At 39.8% G+C, this 21,918-nt stretch overlaps 1 protein-coding gene across 2 annotated transcripts in view; it reads left to right on the forward strand.

Moving 5' to 3' along the window:
* LOC141111055 (probable glutamate receptor) overlaps positions 1-21,918 on the forward strand; it is a 78,256-nt gene that overhangs the window by 8,612 nt on the left and 47,726 nt on the right. For both annotated transcript variants that reach the window (XM_073603007.1, XM_073603008.1), the window contains one exon: positions 13,814-13,879. In XM_073603007.1, coding sequence (XP_073459108.1) covers positions 13,822-13,879 — 58 coding nt within the window. In that variant the 5' untranslated portion in view covers positions 13,814-13,821. The remainder of the gene's footprint in view (positions 1-13,813; positions 13,880-21,918) is intronic.

Consider the following 21,918-nt stretch of genomic DNA (forward strand, 5'->3'; position numbering starts at 1 on the left):
GCTTTTTAATCGTAATAAACCCATTGATACTGTGCTTAGCTAGCGCCCCCTTGTGTTTCTTTTTCTAATTTCAGAGATCCGTTCCTGTCTCAGGTGGAGCTGCCTACTGAAGTACAACACCCTTCCTATGGGATTTTTATGAACTACCTATGCTACTCTTTATATTTATCTAGGGGGGTAGAGGCTAACTTATGTGGGTGGTGCTTTAGCATTTGTTTGTGCCACAATTTAATTTGTTGTTTGAAGATTCTTCAACTGACATCTTAATCTTTTCTTCTGTTCAAAATCTTCGACCATCTTGATTAGCCAAGCCAAGATGATGTAACTCCTGTACATGCTCCTGGGTGGAGTACATGGAAAATTCTCAGGCGGTACGCTGAGTTGCACGTGCGCAGCTCAGCATACACTGTAGACAAGTTTGTTAGGAGGGTAAAAGTCCTTTATTGCAGAAGAGACATACATATGTCTCTTCTGTAATAAAATAGAGAACCTTCCAGCTCGCAAATTTTGTATTTTTGCTAAGGTTCCACTTTGAAGTGTATGTAAACCAATTAAAACCTATTAAAACATTTTCATATATCTGTTGTGCAAAAAAAAAAACCTGTTGATCCTACCAGAAATCCAGTGCTACCTTGTTTACTCTGCAGTGTTTTGTCAAGCATTGTTAACAGCCCTGCCCAAATGAATTCTGTAGAGTACAAAATACCTCCACCTATGCTACTGAGATAAATACATGACTTGGTTGGCTTTAAAATGGCACATCACTATTTGAAAGCATAAAGAGAAGAAAGAGTTTTTTTGTACCCCCTGGTTATGGTGGGATTTAAATGGAACTAGTCCATATACTGTGTAGTTAAAATATACAATGTTTATTACAAAAATACGTTTTCTAAAAAAATAAACAACATTTAATTAAAACAGAACTTGTTTGTCAATCCTTAGGGGTTTACACCAAACATGCCATTACAGCATACAGGCTTATGTGCAGTTGTGCGTTTTAAGCAGTATATATATTATATCAAAATCGCTGCAGAATGCGTTTCTTGGACTTTGGTCCACTTCATCAGGAGCTTACTAGCGCAACATGTAATACTTCATTGGATGGGGTGGGGAGAATCAAATCAGTATCTCATAGGGGGTGAACAAGCGAGCACCCAAACTGGAGGGATGGAACAGGGGGATCCGCACAGATATGTATTATATGAAGACCTCTAAAAAGTGTTTTTATGGTATATTGGTCTATATATAAGGTAATATCTGTTGCATTATAGCATATGCCATACAAAACATTTTAGCAATGGTCCTGCTAGCATGTCAATAGGTGGCCTTTAACCCTTTATAGAGGTCTTCATATATTACATAACTGTGTGGATCCCCCTGTTCCTTCCCTCCAGTCTGGGTGCTCGCTTGTTCGTAATACCTATGGATTGATGAACAAGTTCTGTTTTAATGAAAGTGTTGTTTGTTTTTTTAGAAAACTTATTTTTGGAATAAACTTTATATATTTTAACTAAATATGGACTAGTGCCCTTAAAATCCCACCATATCTAGGGGGTCCAGAAAAAAAAAAAACTTTCCTTCTCTTTATGTTACTGAGATGAGAGGGAAAATAGTTCTGAAGTCCTAAAAACTTCTTGGGCTACGGTGACAATGCTGCTGCTCCATAGAATGCAGTACAGTAAGTGAGCGTTGTCACCCTAGTACAGCAAGGTCTTTTTTTCGATGGGTTTCAGCTTGCATATGAGTGGTATGTATGGTAAGGTTTTACAAAGCATTTGCAGGATTGCAAGCTTTGAAGAAACCTTAATTGTACAATTTTGCTCCAGTTCTGCAATGTTAAACACAGATTTTAATGGGAAAGCTGACGGTCATTTTAAACAAGCTTCTAGTGGTATTGATTAACCTTCGGTATTATGTGTTACCAGCAAGATCACCAGGGGAAAAATAAAGGAAAGAGAGCCTGAAAACAGTATTTCATGAATCCCTATACAACCATTTACTGATCAATATACTTTATAACTTGTAAGCCAAAGTGTTGAAGCACAGTGAGAAACAACTTGGCTTATCGAGACATGAAATCTGCTTTTAAATTCCACCTCTGTATTTCTTGCTCCATCTGCTGTCTCAGGGAGTGGGTAGAGAGATATAATTCACCCCTCTATGGTAGACCTGGCCAGACATTGCGTTCAATGCGAATATTTTTCTTCAAGTCCTTTTGATGCACAGCCAATTCCTGTTCCCCTGGGTGGATTTTTCAGCCACATTGCTTTTTATCAAATATTCATTTTATTGAAAAGTTTTAAGACTGTAACGGTTTCCTTCAGACTATTTTTCCTCCGCTACCATCTCCAGGGAACGAGGAGTTATGCAAGCCAAGCCTTTCTTAGCAGCTAGTCTGTCCATCTTGAAAGCAAACAGTGAGGCCTATGAATCACATTAGTTAATCAAATATGAATGCAGATCACTGCCAGATTGTTTAGCAGAACATATGTCAGCTATAAAACAAAGATGAGCTTGTTTGACTGAAGGCCTGGAACCCACCTGGTTTCTTCCAAATAGTATTAATCAGATTTCGCAAATAGGACTGAACTCTATAACCCCCATGTAAAAAAAAAAAAAGAAACATGGGTTATGAAGTTCCTATGCTTTTAACGTTCAGGTGTATCAGCACACATTCAAATTTTACCCTAGGTTCACATCTACGTGGCTCTGGTTAATCCGTTTTTCCAGCGCGTTTTGCGTTTTTGAACCCGCGTTTTTGCAGGCAGTTTTCATGCGTTTAGATTTTTTTTTTTCTCTTTAACCACTTCCCTACCGGCCTATTGCAGAATGACGTCTGCAAGGTGGCTCAATTATCCTGACTGGGCGTCATATGACATCCAGCAGGATTATCTGCTCGTGCATGCCCCTGGGGGGGCGTGTAGAGTGGCGATCAGTCTAGCTTTTTTTGCTCTGACACACAGCATTTATGATCTTCGTAAAGAGCCTATGGCGTAGGCTCTTTACCACGTGATCAGCTGTGACCAATCACAGCGGTAACCAGAAAGTGTAGGTAATCGGCTTTCCTCAGTTCGCACTGAGGAAAGCCTATCGGCAGCTCTTCTGACGGGGGGGGGGGGTCTGCGTTGATAATCAGCTGCATTGATTATCAGTGCAGCCCCCCATCAGAGGTGCCCATCAGTAATGCCAATCGGTGCCCATCAGTAATACCTGTCAGTCCCCATCAGTAATGCCTGCCAGCGCCTCCTTGTGATTGCTGCCTATCAGTGCCATCTATTAGTGCCCATCAGTGCCATCTATCAATGCCCATCAGTGCTGCCTATCAGCGCTACATATCAGTGCCGCATATTAGTGCCTCCTCATCAGTTTCCATCAGTGCCCTCCAGAGCAGCCTCATCAGTGCCTGTCAGTAAAGGAGAAAACAAAATTTTATAATAGAAACAAAGAAAAACTTTTTTTTTTCCAAATATTTCATTCTTTTTTCATTTGTTTAAAAAAAAAAAAAACCCCAGTGGTGATTAAATACCACCAAAATAAAGCTCTATTTGTGGGGAAAAAATTATAAAAATGTAATTTAGGTACAGCGTTGCATGACTGCGTAATTGTCATTCAAAGTGCGACAGCACTGAAAGCTGAAAATTGGTCTGGGCAGGAAGGGGGTGTAAGTGCCCTGTATTGAAGTGATTAACAAACTGTGACATGGTTGTTAAGGAGCAAGCTGGGAAGCTGGCCTTCGCATCCTTAACAATGTATGAGTCAGCTGTCAACGGGGTTCCCTGCTGACAGCTGAATGTAAAAAAAAATAATTTCCGGCAACAAAAAAAAATAGGGAAAAAAAATTAACTAAGGAGCGTGGCCATCCAGTGACATAATCGGGTAACCCCGCCTCTTGTGACGTCAGCCAGGGGCATGGGTCACCGGCCCCTAATTATTTAAGTACTGTCAGATGGCGGAGCAGGCAGAGGTCAGGAGTGGACCTTTTTTTATTTTTCGTGTTGGCAGTGGGGGCAGGTGTCGTGATTAACAATGGATTTACTTTGAGGGACATTATTTTTCTTTTTTTAAATAAAGGATTTGTCAAAAACTGCCTACTGTCAATTTTACACTACACTTTTTTGGGGTTAATAAGTAGGGGTACTATGTACCCCATACTCATAAAAGGGGGCTTCCAGACTCCAATAAGCCCCCCCATCCCACAGACCCCCACAACCACCGGCCAGGGTTGTGGGGAAGAGGCCCTTGTTGGGTACAAGGTGCTTTGGGGGGCAGATCCCCCTTGCCCCAAAGCACCCCCCATGTTGAAGGCATGTGGCCTGGTATAATTCAGGAGGGAGGGGGACTGCTTCCTCATCCCCTCCCTTTCCTGACATGCCGAGCTACATGCTCAGATAAAGGTCTGGTATGGATACGGGGGGGGACCCCGCGCCATTTTTTAAAAAATGTTGAAGTTCCCCTCAAAATCCAAACCAGACCTGAGGAGCCTGATATGGATTGGGGGGGGGGGGGGCATGTTGTTTTTTTCCCAATCTTTTTATTGCCAGCTATTTTTTTTTTTTACATTCTGTCAGCAGGGAACTTGTAAAATCGGTTGCTAAAGACATGGAGGTCAATCGGCTGTTAAAGACACGGCGGCCAGCTTCCTGGACCGCTCCTAAACAACCAGCTATTCACAGTTTGTTATTGAAAAAAAACACATGTAAAAACACATCAAAAACGCAACACTTGCGTTTTTGGTGCTGATCTGTTGAAGTCTATTATACACAAAACGCAATCTGCTGTGGGGAAAAAAGTACGACCATTTCCAAAAATGCACTAGCTGAAAAACACATAAATGTGAACATGTGCCATAGAAAATCATGTTAAAGGGACTGTAGTGCATTTGTGTAAAACACACTAAAAAACGCATAGGTGTAAACCTAGTGTTAGCTCTAATGCATGTCCATTGCTCATCATGATGTCATAGCAAAGAGGGCCTTTGCTTGTTCTGTTCCTGTTCAAGCCTGGCTATCCAACCCAAGTGGGCAGAGATGCTTGGCTTGCAATTGTGTCCACTGTTTTCCCCAGGGTTATTTTGCTGGGTGCTCCACCCCGTCTATTTTAACTTGGCCATCCGGGCTCTGTTTGTAGGTCATTGCCCTGGGGTAGCAAGCTCTGGCAGTGTGCTTACAAGCAGGGCTTATGTAGAGGCAGTAAAGGTTCACAAATCAAACTCTGTCATTGGGTGGGGTGCAGCTGTAGTGGGAGCTTCACCTCCTGTCAGCGCTCCTGAGGACCAATTTGTCAAATGCAACACTGTATCAGGAGTACTGAAATCTAACTACGAAGTTTCAAAAAGAATACACGATTTTAAAATATATCTGAAATGATAATAAGGGACACCTTTTAGTACACAGTATGTAGGCAAAGGACATGTCCCTGCCATCATTCGGGTAGCACAGACCACAAAGATCTATTATGCAGAAAGCAATTGGCTTATCTGCATGTGGGTTTTTTTCACCTCTATTTTTCCTTTTTATTAGCTTTTTTAAATAATAAAATGCAGTGCAATAGAGGTTGGATAAAAGGTTTATTAAAGTCTAATACTTTTGGCAGTAACATTTTATATAGAGATTTACCCATCTGACCAATAAGCACACCTAAGGCTGCATGAGGGACAGAGAGATTTGGTCTCAAAATGAGGCACTGTTGGGAGCTATGCCTAATTATATCATTTGGCCTCTAATGTGGCCCCTTTTGCACCTTGTGTTTCCAGCTTTATCCCCTGGTTATAACGATCACATTTGTTTATAACCTTTCCTGATGGACTTTTCTTGAACGTTACATTTCCAGGAAGGCTGACTGAGGCAAGAGATGGATTGGCCCTTTATAAAGAGGGGCACTTAAGGTGGCCATAGATGGACTTAACCACTTGCCTCCTAAGTCAATTCTGACACTTTTCTCCCATGTAAAAATCATAATTTTGTTGCTAGAAAATTACTCAGAATCCCCAAACATTATATATGTTTTTTTAGCAGAGACCCTAGGGAATAAAATGGTGATTGTTGCAACTTTTTATGCCACATGGGATTTGCGCAGGAATTTTAAAAACGCGTTTAAAAACAAAAAAACAAAAAACAAACTAAAGGTAGCCCAATTTTTTTTTGCATAATGTGAAAGATGATGTTACACCAAGTAAATACCGTATTTATCGGCGTATAACACGCACCGGCGTATAACACGCACCCCAAGTTTAGGAGGACATTTTAAGGAAAAAAACTGTTAGGAGGGAAGCTTAAGGAAAAAAAACTTACATTTAAATGCCCATCAATGCAGCCTCATCAGTGTTCATCTGTAGCCTTGTCCATCATTGCAGAATGATCAGTGTCCATTTGCAGCTTGCCCAGTGCCATTTTCAGCCTTGCCCATTGTCATAAGCAGCCTTGCCCACTGCCCAGTGCAGCCCTGCCCAGTGCAGTCTTGCCCAGTGCAGTCTTGCCCAGTGCAGCCTTGCCCAGTGCAGCCTTGCTCAGTGCAGCCTTGCTCAGTGCAGCCTTGCCCAGTGCAGCCTTGCGCCGTTCGCGCCATTTAAATCTGTCGCTGATAGAGCCTGTGTACTCGGCTCGTCACGCCGCCCCGCCTCCCTGCTGAGGATGAGAAGCGCGCGCTTCCGAAAAAGACCGAGCCGTGTATACTGTGTACTCGGCTCGGCTCCGCTCGCAGTCCCGCCCAGTCCTGCCATTGGACGGAGTGTTATGTCCATCAAAGGAGCTGGGCGGGACTGCGAGCAGAGCCGAGCCGAGTACACAGTATACTCGGCTCTGTCTTTTTCGGAAGCGCTCGCTTCTCATCCTCAGCAGAGAGGCAGGGCGGTGGGACTGCGTGACTGTGAGTGGAGCCGAGCACTCGGCTCGGTCTTTTTCGCCGGTGCTCGTTTTTTTCCGTCGGCGCTCGTTTTTTTCACGGCACTCGCGGCTTTTTTGGCACACAGAGAGTGGGGATCGGCATATAACACGCACCCACGATTTTCCCCTGATTTTAAGGGGAAAAAAGTGCGTGTTATACGCCAATAAATACGGTAGATACCTAACATATCACGCTTTAAAATTGTGCACACTCGTGGAATGGCGCCAAACTTCAGTACTTACAAATCTCCATAGGCAATGCTTTCAATTTTTTTTACAGCTTACCTGTTTTGAATTACAGAGGAGGTCTTAGGCTAGAATTATTGCTCTTATTCTAATGTTCGGGGCGATACCTCACATGTGTGGTTTGAATGCCGTTTACATATGCGGGCGTGACGTACGTATGCACTCGCTTCTGCATGCACATACATTTTGAAACTCTCCCTTTACAATTTCTTTTTTTTTTTTTTAATTGCTTTTATTCCTATTACAAGGAATCCCTTGTAATAGGAATAGCGGGAACTATGGCTCTGGAGCTATCACTCTCCCGTAGATGTAGATCTTCTTTGCGAATATTTCAGCATATGGAATGCTTGTTTTTATTTATATTTTTTAGATTATGTTTATATATTTTGTTTTCCGCTGGTTATTTTACTACACTATGGGAGCCCTTATCTCATTTTTTTGCATGAATACCCCTATCTGCACTGGAAATTGGTGAGAGAAAGAAGTATAGCTGGGTGTTTTACACCTGGAGATTCCACCTGCACCCAATCTGATCCAGATGAAAGATATCCTTGGGCGATCCATAGAAGATGGATATTGGATGTCAATGCTGGAAACACCATCTGGGCACTAAGGCTGGCCTACATGCGAGATACCCCTGTAGGGGTGATTGGAGCTGATGAGTGGGACCTAAGAGGGGGAGCACCAAAAGTCACCTGGATTTTTCCTGTGTTCATAGTCACAATAAGAAGTCACCAAGCATCTAAGAATTATAAAAGACTCTTGTTTTGTTGGTCTTTGAAGGAGTTTGGATGTTACAACTTGGACTTATATTTCACACATATATTGGGACTGGATTCCTTTTTGTTTTTTTTGGGTTTATTTTGAATATTTGTATATGTCTTTGAGGATCACTCTGGATATAGTTACTTGTATTTATCACTGCCATTATCACTTATGGTTAGTGTATTACGCTTCTGTCACATGCTTTTTCTATGATATTAGCAGTGGTATATATTACCACAGTAGCACATTTCACTACATAGGCGATTTAGGCTTGTCGCCTATCTACTGCATAGCAACTCTAGCGATTTAGGCTCGTCACTGAATACTGTTTAGTAGTGGTTACTATTTTTTATCACATTCATTATTTTTATCTTTTCACTACATAGGTGATTTCGTTTTTTCACCTTTTTATTGCATAGCGATTCTAGCGATTTAGGCTTGTCGCTGTTTACCATTTTTCATCACATTCATTAGTTGCACATTTTTATCTCATCACCTAGTGTTATGTCACACCACATTAATGATATGGGTCTGTTGTTTGTTTATTTTATATAGGTAGCGCCATATTACTCTTAATTTTATTTTTATTCAACATCAGTGCCTGACCTCACAAAAGCGCTTCTGGAAGAATGGTCAAACATTCCCATAGACACACTCCTAAACCTTGTGGACAGCCTTCCCAGAAGAGTCGAAGCCATTATAGCTGCAAAGGATGAGCCTACTCAATATTGAACCCTACAGACTAAGACTGGGATGCCATTAAAGTGCATGTGCGTTTAAAGGCAGGCATCCCAATACTTATGGTAATATAAGGGTTTGCGCGTACTTTAAGGTGGTCATGGATGAACCCCTGCTGAACCGGTCAAATTTCGATCCATGCGTGGCCACTTCAATTAAACAGAAGGTCATCCACTGTTGAACTGCCCTGTCAGATAAAAAACGCTCAATTAGCAACTGCAATCATTAGCTGCAATGCTGTTTGTGTATTCTGACAGCAGGGGAGTCTCCCCACTGTTAGAATACAATAGCGCAGTGGGGAGGATTCTCCCATCCACCTCGAGTGTGTGGATGGGTTAATCAGTTCAGTTTTTTTTTGTTAATCCGCTATGAATGTATGCCCAGCTTTAGGCACTATAGAACCATATATGAACTCATCTTGACACAGCAGAACGCAAATGCACAGAAAGTACCTAAAAAAAAAAAAAGCACAACCTTTTAAACCATTCTTGGTTTAGCCTTGGACTTTACTCTTTGATGTTTTACATTCACTTGAACATTAAACGGTGGCGGTGATGTCACGCATGACTGGAGAAGATGATTCTTTCTCCAATTATACTCATTAACACAAGTTTTACCCTCAACCCCCGGATGTTCTGGCACCCCACGTGATTTAGACATGTACAGTAACAGTCTAATAGATGCTCTCTGTAATTACGGTTGTCCCAGGACATTCTGAAGACCATCACCGACCTACGTAGGTTGTCTAGACCTCATTATTTCTACTATGCCAACTCAACATGAGTTTGTTAGATTTCTTTTTATTATGCTATGCCTTACTAAGATAAGCAACCTCAATATAAAAAAAAAGAATTACAGCAGAACTACAATGCATCTGAGCACCACAAACCAAAAACGCTATTTAAATAATTTTTAATATACAAAGCAAGCTCATCCCTTCAGCCATGTCTTCATGTTTTATTCTTCTGAGAAATCACCTTGAAAAGCACCCCTAGCATTTCTGTCCATGGCCTTCTTGAGTAAGGGCAGATGATTCATGTAGCATTTACTTCTTGAAATCCGTCTGCCCTTACCTCAAGCATGCTGGCAGTTGGGTGTGCTTAGCTGAGAAAACCCCTTCTCCCTTTTGAAGACTCCTGGTAAGTTTGACATCATTTGCCTAGGCATGGAACCAGGAAGTAGCTGAAGAAATGTAAAAAAATGTTTAAAACAAGTAAACATGATATATTTCCTAACTATTTACTGCATAAGGATTTAAAAAGTGTGAAGTTCTGCTTTAAAGTAGAAAAAAGGCTTGTGGTCAATTAACTCCCCACAATCCGTTAAACAATATAAGTGGGTTTTTTTTAACTTGTCTGTTTGTACCTTTTTTTCATTGTAATGCATTGTAGTCACATGACTGCAATGCCTCTGCATTCATACAGCTAGGACAGCTGGTGGGCGTGTTTTCTTCCTCCTGTTCCGCCTGCCAGAGCACTCTAATGAATGAGGATGCTTGTGTGTCCTTATTCATAAGAAGACATATGACATCATCAATAAGGACTGGGCTAAGTGTGATGTGGAACCTCACCTTTATCTCAAAAATGACAATAGCCTTTAGAAATGTTAAAGTGGTATTAATGTTAAAGCAATAATAGTCTCTGCAATACATTTCTATATCATTTTGTGCCCTTTCTTTTTTTTTTTCTCAGTAAATAGATTTTTAACAAAAATACCTGTTGATCCTGCCAGTGGCCTTGCTATTAGTATCAGCAATTCGTAGGGCTACCCTCTACCCTCTGCAGTGTTGCCACCTCAAGTGTGCATGCTCCATAAGCTGTGTGTATGGCTTACTCTGCCTTTGCTCTATTCAGACTCGAACAGCCCAGGTCATGGGTGGGACTGTTCGAGTCTGGACTACAGATACCAGGGTGCCTTGGCAGGGCTCCGTAGCTTATGCATGCATTTTCAAATTTGTGCAACTAAACCCCTATTTTAAATGCATAGTGTTAGATAGGTTAATCTGATTGGTCGCAGGCTGGTCAGTAAGTAGAGCTTGGAATTTTCCTTGGTCCTTTTTTGTTATGCGTTGACTCCAATGCTCCTTGCTCTAAGGGGCAGTTATAGGTGAGGGCAGTGGACAATTTTTTAGTATGGTGGGTGGGACCAGCCTGCCCTTTCACTAATGGCTATGACTGGAGAAGCTACTGTCGATCAAACACTCTTACCTGCCCCCATCAGGTGATGCTGCTGGTGACATAGGCAGCTGGGAGCCTGATGGGTGGTTAAGAGTGATTGACAGAGGCTTCTCCTATCATTGCCTTTCTCAGCAGGGCAGGCTGGTCTGGCCATTTGGCTCCAAAAAGTTCAAACCAGTCATGTGACCTGGAAGTAAAGGAAGGAATAAAAGGTATTGTGGAAGCTCTTTTTTAATACTTTGCTTTATCACTTGATTTGGGAGCCAATTCTCAGCCTCTCTTTGAAAAAGTTGTGGTTTAAGTTTAGAATCACTTTAAGTAATGGCAAACTAGGCCTTAGATCCTTTACAAACCTTTTTTTCTTTTCCTACCCATTCATCCCATGGTGGCCATATTCTCTAAACCCCCGTGCACATGGGCGACATGAGCAGGTCCAATAAAAACCATCCGACACTGGGCATGTGTGTATGGGAGTTGGTCCGACAGAAACTGACCGTTTACCTGGTTTCTGTTAGATGAACATGCTGGAAAACCAGCAGCCGACTGGCTCCCGATCATTACTCTCAGCCAATGGCTGAGAGCGCTGATCGGGCCGTCCCCCCCTGTCAGAACACAAAAGCTCAGCCGGGGAGAGCACTGTACTAACGTTGTATTCAACTGAAGGTGAACAGAAAAAAGCTCATAGTGTGTAACAGATTTAAGGACAGATTATTGAACCTTCCTTTACTTCATGAAACTCTGGTTCTGGCTCCTGGAACATGTGACAGTGCACATCATCTTAAGCTCCTTGAGGGCAGGGACTGATGTGACTGTGTAACGTATATGAAAAAGCGCTGCATAAATTGACGGTGCTATCGAAGTACTTGAAATAAATAAATAAATCATCTTATGCAAAAACGCACTTCTGATGTAGCTTTTCTAGGGTGCTTATATTAGACTGGAGTTACATCACCAGTGCCTCACTCAACCAGGAAGTGGAAAACAGTTATTGTAAGTAAAAGCAAGAACTTCTTGTTTAACTATTGAACATAAGATGATTTGATATCGGCATGCAGAGCTGCATGCTAATGTGATTTTTAGTGAAAGAGGGTCCACTTTAAGCTTCTGTAGAAATCACTCTCCATTGGCTGTCTCTTTTCTAGCCAGTCATGTGACCTGGTTTTAGAGAAGGATTGTATGGTACTACAGAGAGCAGAAATCCTATTATAGTTGGGTGTCCTGCCCTCAGGTACCAGGCAGCTTCTTGTCAGTCTCAAGAATGCACGCCAAAATAGTAAGGGGTTGGACTAAAGCTGGCCATATACTAACAGATACCGTCATGCATGTTATACAGCACAGATGGACAAATCTCCCGCTGTGCCTTTTGTATTCTCAATACCGAAACTGGCTGAATATTTTCAATCCGGCTCTTTTAATTTTTTTAGTAATTAAAAAGCAGATGAAATTTGAATAGTGTATGACCAGCTTTAGTAGGGGTTCCATTCTCTGGGAAGAAGCACTTGTTGTGTCAGTGTGAATGAGGACTGTGAGGTGCTTCCCATTGGGGGGAGTGGGTTTTTTTCTTCCTCTGTGGTGCGGCGATTGAGAACAGTTGTATTCTGAGAAAGTGAAACAGAAGGGGTAATCGACAGTAGTTTCACTAACAGTGGTGGGCACTGAATTTCTCCCATTGGAGCCATTATCAAGATACTTTGCCTGTAAAGGAACAGCATTGAATGTTGATAACCTGTCTTTTAGGAAGGTTGCATATTCAATGCTTCAAGCTTAGTAAAGCAAACTTGTTTAAGCAAATGTCCTGGATCTGGACATTCCTTTATTTCAGATAAATAATCTCTTGTGAGGAGATCCTGTGTGTGGAGATGAGTGGGATAAACATTGTGGTGGCGATGAGACTTTGGTGGATAAGTGCTCAAGTTCTGCCATGTCGGTTAGCTACCATGTGTTATTTTGGGAGCCCCAGCTTTGATTTATTCAGATGTGACCTTCTCCCAGTGACCATATATTTAGGAAATAAAGCAACACACAGAGAAATAACAGTACAATGGAGTACATGCACAGTTCCTCTATCTAGAGTTCAAGCTACAAACATCATATGCATTTACATTAGAACAGGGAGGAGATCCAGGCTAAAAGTGTAGCAATTAAAATACTTCAGTACACACGGGCAGAGGTGGGAATCACAATGTTTTGGAGTACAAACCCCTTTCTCAGGTGGATCTCACTTAAGAAATTGGGTTTGTGCTCTGAAATTTTGTGATTCCCACCCCTGCCTAATCCTTAGGGGGGAGATTTACTAAAACTGGAGCCCTCAGACTCTGGTGCATGGTAGCCAATCAGCTTCACACTTCAGCCTGTTCAGTTAAGCTTTGACAATAAAACCTGGAAGCCGAATGGGTTCTATGCAGAGCTTCTCCGGATTTTGCACTCTCCAGTTTTAGTAAATCTCCCCAGAATGTCTGCATGTCAGCTGAAAGGTTTTTTCTGGTATCTATCCATGTGTATTGATATTATTTGCTGTACTTTTAGCCTGGATCTTCTCCCTTTTCTAATGTAAATGCATATGATGCTTGGGGTTTGTCTTTGTCTACATAGAGGAACTGTGGGGAGATCTTGTACTTTGTTCATTGTACATTGTCCAAGTGCGAGGAGCTGCAAGGCAGAGCAGGTAAGGTAAGCATATGGGCCCATGGATGCCCAGATACATTGTCACCTTGTCCTGTACAAACAAGGTGACAGTGTCTCTTTGAAAGAAAACTACATGGGCCTATGCATTTGCATTACCACATGCGCTGCAAAGAATGAGGCAATGGACCCTAAAAGTTCTTTTTATCCAATCTGTAGCGTGAGATTGTAGTCACTGTCTGATATGGGAAGTGCTAATTGCTAGATGTGTAAGATAAAAATAAGACACACCTAGTAACCAGCGTAAAATATATCCTTGGTAACAGAATGCAAAATGCTAAAATGTACATGTAATGCCGATTTCTATTTTTTCCTCCTTTGCAGAGACAGCCATGGAGAAAGCCCTAATGCTGCTTCTGGCAGTTGCCCTCCTCTCCTTGGGTCACACAGGTATGTATAATGTTTTGTTTATAGAAAACATGTATTTTTTAATGAATATTTCTGCTAAATTTTCAACTAACATTCCATGAGTCTGCTTTCAGCCCGGCAAAGATAAATTCTGCATCACAATACAATGAAGGGATACAAATATTATGGAATGATGAGAAATGTATTGGAAATGTTGGTAAATGTAAAAATGTAATTGGTAAATTGGTAAAAAAAAAAGCTTTACTATATAATAAATACTTCAAGCATTCCCAAGGCCATACTAGATGGAGAAATTGCAAATAAGACTCCAACTGTTATATTTTTGATAGGGTTGTACATCAAAGTATAAGTCAGCAGTAGGCTCTAGTCATATATAGTTTTATATGATCCCATTTACTGTATGCCCTTTGATTGTGACTCTTCCATATAAATAAGCAAAGTTTTAAGATTTAAAGTGTCAATAAAGACAAAAATAATTTTTTGCATCAAAGGCTCCCTATATAAAGTAGAAACAAATAGGGTGCATCAGACCACATTCTATTGTTGTTGCTGCTCCCTATTGACTCGGTTAAATTGATGATAGGCAACTCCTATCCTCATATTGATTAGTGGTTCCAAATTAATAATAACTACTGCAGTAGGGAACAGACACAAAAGATACGCTCAGCATCTTTCCAAATAACTGTTCTGCTTTATTATGACGCAATTGAAGGTTTTTATGCACATGATTACGTAGGTATCACATTAATATTACAATTGTAGGTTTATGGTAACAAGGGGCATTACATAGGCAGGCTAATTCTAATCAGGACTCGAAAGAATGTAAACATTAACTGAAAACATTATTAGTGCCGTGTGCACAGTGAGGGCAGTGTGCAATACATACAAAATACAATACAATTATATACAGAACTTACAAATTTCCATTACAGTCTCCCCTCTTTTGATCAATATTTTGATCACTAACCATACCTGCTATCACCTTTAACCTGGAACCTCCACACGCTTAGGTGGAGGTAGTCCTGGCCAAAGAGGCAAAAAACTCCATTGTGGAGAAAATAATAGCTGAGCAACTTTTTCATTACAAAATGACTTTTCATTGTGAAAAACAAATGATTGATAAGACATATTTACAGAGTACTGGCTGTGCACTCCTGTGGCCAGAATGGCCTTCTAGCTGAATTGTGGGCATGCTGACTTATCAGCATATGTAAACACAGACAATTCTACATAAAATGGAAAATGTACAAAAGACAAAATATGACTTCAAAATGGCTGAACTACTTTTCAAATATATATATCCCTTACAAATAAAGTAATTGAATCAAAAAGTACCCTAGACTGTGATCACAAGAGGGAAACAAATCAAACACAGAGATTTCTTTAATTTAAGTCATTTTTGCAGTGTCTGGTGTGGATCCAGGTGACTTTTCCTTCAAGTTTTGCAAAAACTGTACATGAACGAGATGCTGTATTGAGTCTCCAAACATTTCCTTATATATAAATGTCTCTTAACAATCCACAAGTCACCTGGCTTTAGTTTTAGATCCTTCCAAACTTTTAGGATCTGGAATTGGGGAGAAAACACATAAATGAGTTTGTAAAAAAACCTTAAAAGATCATCAACATTCTCTGCGAGATCCGAATGGAGGACTTCAGCTGTTGAGACAAAATATAAGCAAGTGAGTAACACACTCCCAAACCAAATCCCATAGGGAGAGAGTCTAACATCCCCCTTAGAGGCTTGATAAAATATAAGAAAACATTCAGGCAAAAATGTTCTAGTTTCTTACTTTACTTTGTCCGCTATATTGTAGACAGTAGGGGGTGTAAAAATAAAACCTCAAAACTTCTAGTAAGGACTCTCCTATAAAAAATGATTTACTCTGTTACTCTCTGTACTTTCTGGCACTCTGTACTTACAAACTACTTCTGATAACACTTTTTACTGTGGCCTTTGCAGTAGCATTTGCCACTGGACATCCAAAAAACATGTCCATACAGACAAAATGCATACTTGTAAGATCCTGACTTGGGCATCTGGATATATGTTTTTGTAATCTCTGGAAGGGATGTTCAGCTTTTGGTAACACCTTTGGTAACAGGTAAAACAGGAAGTGGTATGTTATAAAAACAACTGTGGAGAACCCTGGCTCTATCCCACGTTCATGTGTCAAGCTGAAGGGAAAAGAGTGGTTGACAGACATAAATGATCACCTTTTATAAAGTCCTGTTTTATAAGAAGTTGCCCCCTGTGGACCACTTGTTCTTCTCGTTCTGGGGTCCTTAAAGTTGAATTATTAATCCCAGCTATACTGGGCCAGAACTAGGGTGGAATCTCTGAGTTGCACAGACCCATCAATTGTCCGGGGCTGTAATGCAGCATCCTTAGAGTCACCTGGTCTGCTTCCATGTGTGAGTTTTAAAGTTAATATGGCTACTTCAGCAAGAACCTGGAAGGCTGAAAACAGCCGATCAAATTAACTTGGCATGCTTGATTGGTTTACCTGCCGAAATAAAAACAAACTTCTGGCCCTTTAAATGGAACCAAAAGCTCTCTATATCTCGACTATCTATATAAATATACACTCTTTTTATAGCTCACAGGCTTTGCTAAAACATGGAGCTCTGCTTCTGGAGCTGGGGAAAAAGGATCCAATGACTTTGAATACAGAGTATCCTTCTGGGTGATAAACTGCATACTCAAATCTACAAAAAATGTAATATCTGGGTCTTCAGGGAGTGTGTCCCGCACTGGGCTCACAGCAGCTGATTCCCACATCAATTTAACACATGTGTCTTCCTTTGTCTCCAGCCTCCTCCAATAGAGGCAATAAGGTGGCCGGATTCAAATGTACGCATTTTTCATTGTTAGATTTGTACATAAGCAAACTCATATTTTAAACCTTTCATTAGACAAACATTTAGTTAGCTGTATATTTGCTGCGCAGAATGTCGGACCCTTAAAAATTAAATGTTTGACCAAAACAATATCTAACTTTGTCTAATAGCACCTTTGCATAAAAGCTACAGCTCTGATATATCGGGGTGAACCCTTCATCACTGGGTCCAGCTACATAAATATATTACAATGGCTTGTTTTCTATTACGCTGTTTGTGTAAGAACTCCAGTTTCATGTTTCAAAAGACAACTTTTTTCTGGCAATATTATAATAAATGATAACAATACCCTGCGGTCATGGAGAGATGCCCATAAATCCAAAATATTCTTCTTTTTATACCACGGCACTTACAAGAAAAAGGGGCACATCATTTCACAATCCACATATTCTGCTTTGGATTTCAAAAATAAAAATAAATAAAAACAAAAGGACCAACAATCTGTATGATGGACCAGAAAGCATCAAAAACTATAAAACAACTGGCTGCAGGTGGCATCTATCCTAACAGGGTGTGTGGACTTGATGTGATGGGTCTGTTATATTTACATTTTATTTATTATTACTCTTACATCATGGACCGCACATCAAGTTATCATCAAAAACCTTACAATATCATTTTTGTAGAAAAACTTCTTATGTATCCCATCCATCTTGGCTTTGTTAAATATTATGGCATCTGTATTCCAAATAACAACCTCATCCTAATCTTTTTTTCTCTCAATAAGGGCTTATTGTATAAATGTAAAATTACAAAATTGTTATCTTAATCTAAACTAATCCCATTTTTACAAATTTCCCCAATAACCTGGATTTCATTTCCAACCAAAGGTTGTCTAAACCAATTTCAATATATCTATATTAATAAAATTGTTAAACTCATATTAGAAATGAATACTCATTATTACTTAATTTTACTTAATTTCCCTTTTTTAAATGCACTGTTTCCACTATCAAAGGATATTCAATTTGTGTAATACATGGTTAAATGTAACCTTCATTTTACCATGTCTGGAAAACAGATTCAAAATAATTGTGACAATAAATTGATTACCTGCAGATGCTGTTTGTTTTTTCTATAAGTCTTTGTGCAAAAAGAAAATATCCAGTGATACTGCCAGGTAGCTTCACTTCCTTGCTGTTGGAGGCAGCGCTGTGCAAGCACATCTAGTCTCAACAGCGTTTCCACCACCATGCGCATGCTCACATTCCCTCCACCAAAAAGCTTTGCTTATCCAATGCATGCTCTGTTCTATGCATCTCCCATCTGTCCACGTCTCGGGCAGGAATGCCTTGCAACGTGGTTCTAGATAGGTGATTGACAGCTGATGCAGGCATAAGAGTCTGACAGGACCAGTCAATCTGGATTAATTCCACATATATATATATATATATATATATATATATATACATATACATACTGTGTGTGTGTGTGTGTATATATATATATATATATATACTGTATATTTGTATACAGCGAGTAAAATAAGTATGGAACACGTCACAATTTTTCTCGATAAATATATTTCTAAACGTGCTATTGACATGAAATTTTCACCACATGTCGGTAACAACCCATGCAATCCATACATACAAGAAAAATAAGTTCAGAAATGAAGTTATGTGTAATAAAATGGAATGACACAAGGAAAAAGTATTGAACACGCTAACTGAAATTTATTAATACTTTGTACAAAACCCTTGTTGGTAATGACAGCTTCTAGACGCTTCCTGTATGGAGAAACTAGTCGCATGCATTGCTCAGGTGTGATTTTGGTCCATTCTTTCACACAAACAGTTTTCAAATCTTGAAGGTTCCCTGGGCCTCTTCTATGAACTCTGATCTTTAGTTCTTTCCATAGATTTTCTATTGGATTCAAGTCAGGTGATTGGCTGCGCCATTCTAGCAGCTTTATTTTCTTTCTTTGAAACCAATTGAGAGTTTCCTTGGCTTTGTGTTTGGGATCATGAATAAAATATAAATTAACTAATGCGCAAAACCACACTAATAGATAAAATATACAAGGAGCCGCCAACATAGAATAGTGTACTCACATAACCCTAATAATAAAGTGTAATAAGATATGTGGCGCTACCTCAATCTCGATGTGACAAAATAAAATAAACGGAATAGTCTAAAACCAAAATATGGTGCCAAAATATTAACTAAAGGTAGCTGCAAAAATAATGTGTAAATAAACCAACAAAGAGAAAGGTACATACAATGAAACAATTAGACCCCATATATGGGAACAATCAGTGTGAACAAAGATCACATGATATACTGTGTGTCCAATTAATTGTGAACTTCTAGCATAACCACCAGTGATGGAAACAATAAGTGTGAACAATGTCACATGAATAGAATGCGTGTCCAATCAATTAACATACCCTAACATCAGAATGAAATAATAATAATGTGTGAAAATGATGAGTGCAATACACCAACATGCAATGCGATTTTCCAATGCGACTCCCAAAGAGGGAATACTTACAAAGTGCAGTGTGCTTAAAATATGAAATATGAGAAAATATTATGCAAATAAACAAATAAAACAAATAATGTCAGTATTGCCATGTTATATAATAAGTGTCCAATCCACTTTGAACTGGTAGCAAAAAATAGCATCAAACGAAATGAAGGTGAAAATATATTGTGCAGTCCAAAACCATGCAATGCAATTTTCAATGCGACTTCCAATGTAAACAGCAAGAACTCCTTCTAAAAGTGAGGAAAAGTGCAAGTGCAGTGATGACAGATGTCTAAAATTCATCCAATTTTGTTCCGATGTGCGGTGACCATTTCCCCCAGCCTCTCACCTGCAGTGGCGGCCCCCAATGGGCCGAATCAAGCTTAAATCCACAGGTGGGCAGGGATGTAGACACCGGAGCGGCTTCCAGAATTGACTTCCAATCGAGGTCCCAGCTCCCAGGGGAGTATAGGTTGGTAAAGGAAGAAATGGCACTCTCCCACCCTCAGTCGGTATTTCTCAGGTAAATAGTGAAAGGAAAAGAATGGGCTCCATAGTGTAGTAAGTTAAAATAAATTTTAATAAAAGCGCTGTAGTAACTTACATAGCAATAAAAAGCGATCAGTAATGAAAGTATAGGCTTCTGGGTTCGGCCGTACCCTGGAAGCAGCGGCAGCTGGCTCCTCCCTCTCTGACGCGTTGCGTCACACCACATGTGACTTTATCAAAGGTATCAAGGTACCAAGGATTGAGGTAGCGCCACATATCTTATTACACTTTGTGTTTGGGATCATTGTCTTGCTGAAATGTCCACCCTTGTTTCATCTTCATCATCCTGGTAGATGGCAGCAGACTTTATCAAGAATGTCTTGGTACATTTTTCCATTCATCATTTCTTCATTGATATGAAATTTGCCAGTACCGTATGCTGAAAAACAACCCCGCCCACACCATGATGTTCCCACCTCCAAACTTCACTGTTGGTATGGGGGTGTTTTTGGGGTGATGTGCCATTTGACCTCCAAACATGGTGTGTATTATGGCATCCAAAGAGTCCAATTTTGGTCTCATCTGATCAGATAATATTCTCACAATATTTCACAGGCTTGTCTAAATGTTGTGCAGCAAACTGTAAATGGGCTTCAGCATGCTTTTTCTTCAGCAATAGAGTCTTGCATGGTGAGCGTGCATACAGGTCATGGCGGTTGAATGCATTACTTATTGTTTTCTTTGAAACAATTGTATCTAATTCCAGTTCTTACTGAAGCTCTCCACATGTTGCCCTTGGCTCTTGGACAACTCTTCTAATAATTTTTTCACTCCTGTGTCAGAAATCTTGTGAGGAGCACCTGGTCATGGCCGGTTTATGGTGAAATGATGTTCTTTCCACTTGCAGATTATAGCCCCAACAGTGCTCACTGGAACATTTAGAAGTTTAGAAATCCTTCTGTAACCAATGCCATCAGTATGTTTTGCAACAATAAGGTTGCGAAGGTCTTGAGAGAGCTCTTTGCTTTTACCCATCATGGGATGTTTCTTGTGTGACACCTTGGTAATGAGACATCTTTTTATAGGCCGTCAGTTGAGGCTGAACCAACTGATATTAATTTACACTGACAAGGGGCAGGACTGCTTTCTAATTACTGATAGATTTCAGCTGGTGTCTTGGCTTTCTATGCTTTTGTTGCACCTCCCTTTCTTCATGTGTTAAATACTTTTTCCCTGTGTCATTCCATTTGATTACACATAGTTAATTTATGAAATTATTTGTTTTGGTTTCTCTGTATGTATGGATTGCATGGGTTGTTACCAACATGTGGTGAAAGTTTAATGTCAATAGCACCTTTAGAAATATATTTAGCTAGAAAAATGGTGACGTGTTCAATACTTCTTTTACCCAATGTACAGACTGTACCTTCACAGTTCTAAGTAAACTAAAACCATATGTTTTACTGTCTAAGATTACAAGACCCTTTCTTATTCTAAGGAATGCATTGTACATTACTGTTCAAGAGGGAATAAGAAAATAGGATTTGTGTTCATAGATTGATAGCATTGTTTTTGCCTAAAGGTCCCACAGAGTCTTACTCGTTACAAACTGTGTTTTCCATTGTCTTACAAAACTACACCTCTCTCCACTAGATAGGTGATTGACAGCTGATGCAGGCATAAGAGTCTGACAGGACCAGTCAATCTGGATTAATTCCACATATATATATATATATATATATATATATATATATATATATATATATACATATACATATACATACTGTGTGTGTGTGTGTGTGTGTATATATATATATATATATATATATATATATATATATACTGTATATTTGTATACAGCGAGTAAAATAAGTATGGAACACGTCACAATTTTTCTCGATAAATATATTTCTAAACGTGCTATTGACATGAAATTTTCACCACATGTCGGTAACAACCCATGCAATCCATACATACAAGAAAAATAAGTTCAGAAATGAAGTTATGTGTAATAAAATGGAATGACACAAGGAAAAAGTATTGAACACGCTAACTGAAATTTATTAATACTTCGTACAAAACCCTTGTTGGTAATGACAGCTTCTAGACGCTTCCTGTATGGAGAAACTAGTCGCATGCATTGCTCAGGTGTGATTTTGGTCCATTCTTTCACACAAACAGTTTTCAAATCTTGAAGGTT

Source organism: Aquarana catesbeiana, linkage group LG10 (assembly GCF_042186555.1).
Source record: "Aquarana catesbeiana isolate 2022-GZ linkage group LG10, ASM4218655v1, whole genome shotgun sequence".
Classification (NCBI taxonomy): domain Eukaryota; kingdom Metazoa; phylum Chordata; class Amphibia; order Anura; family Ranidae; genus Aquarana; species Aquarana catesbeiana.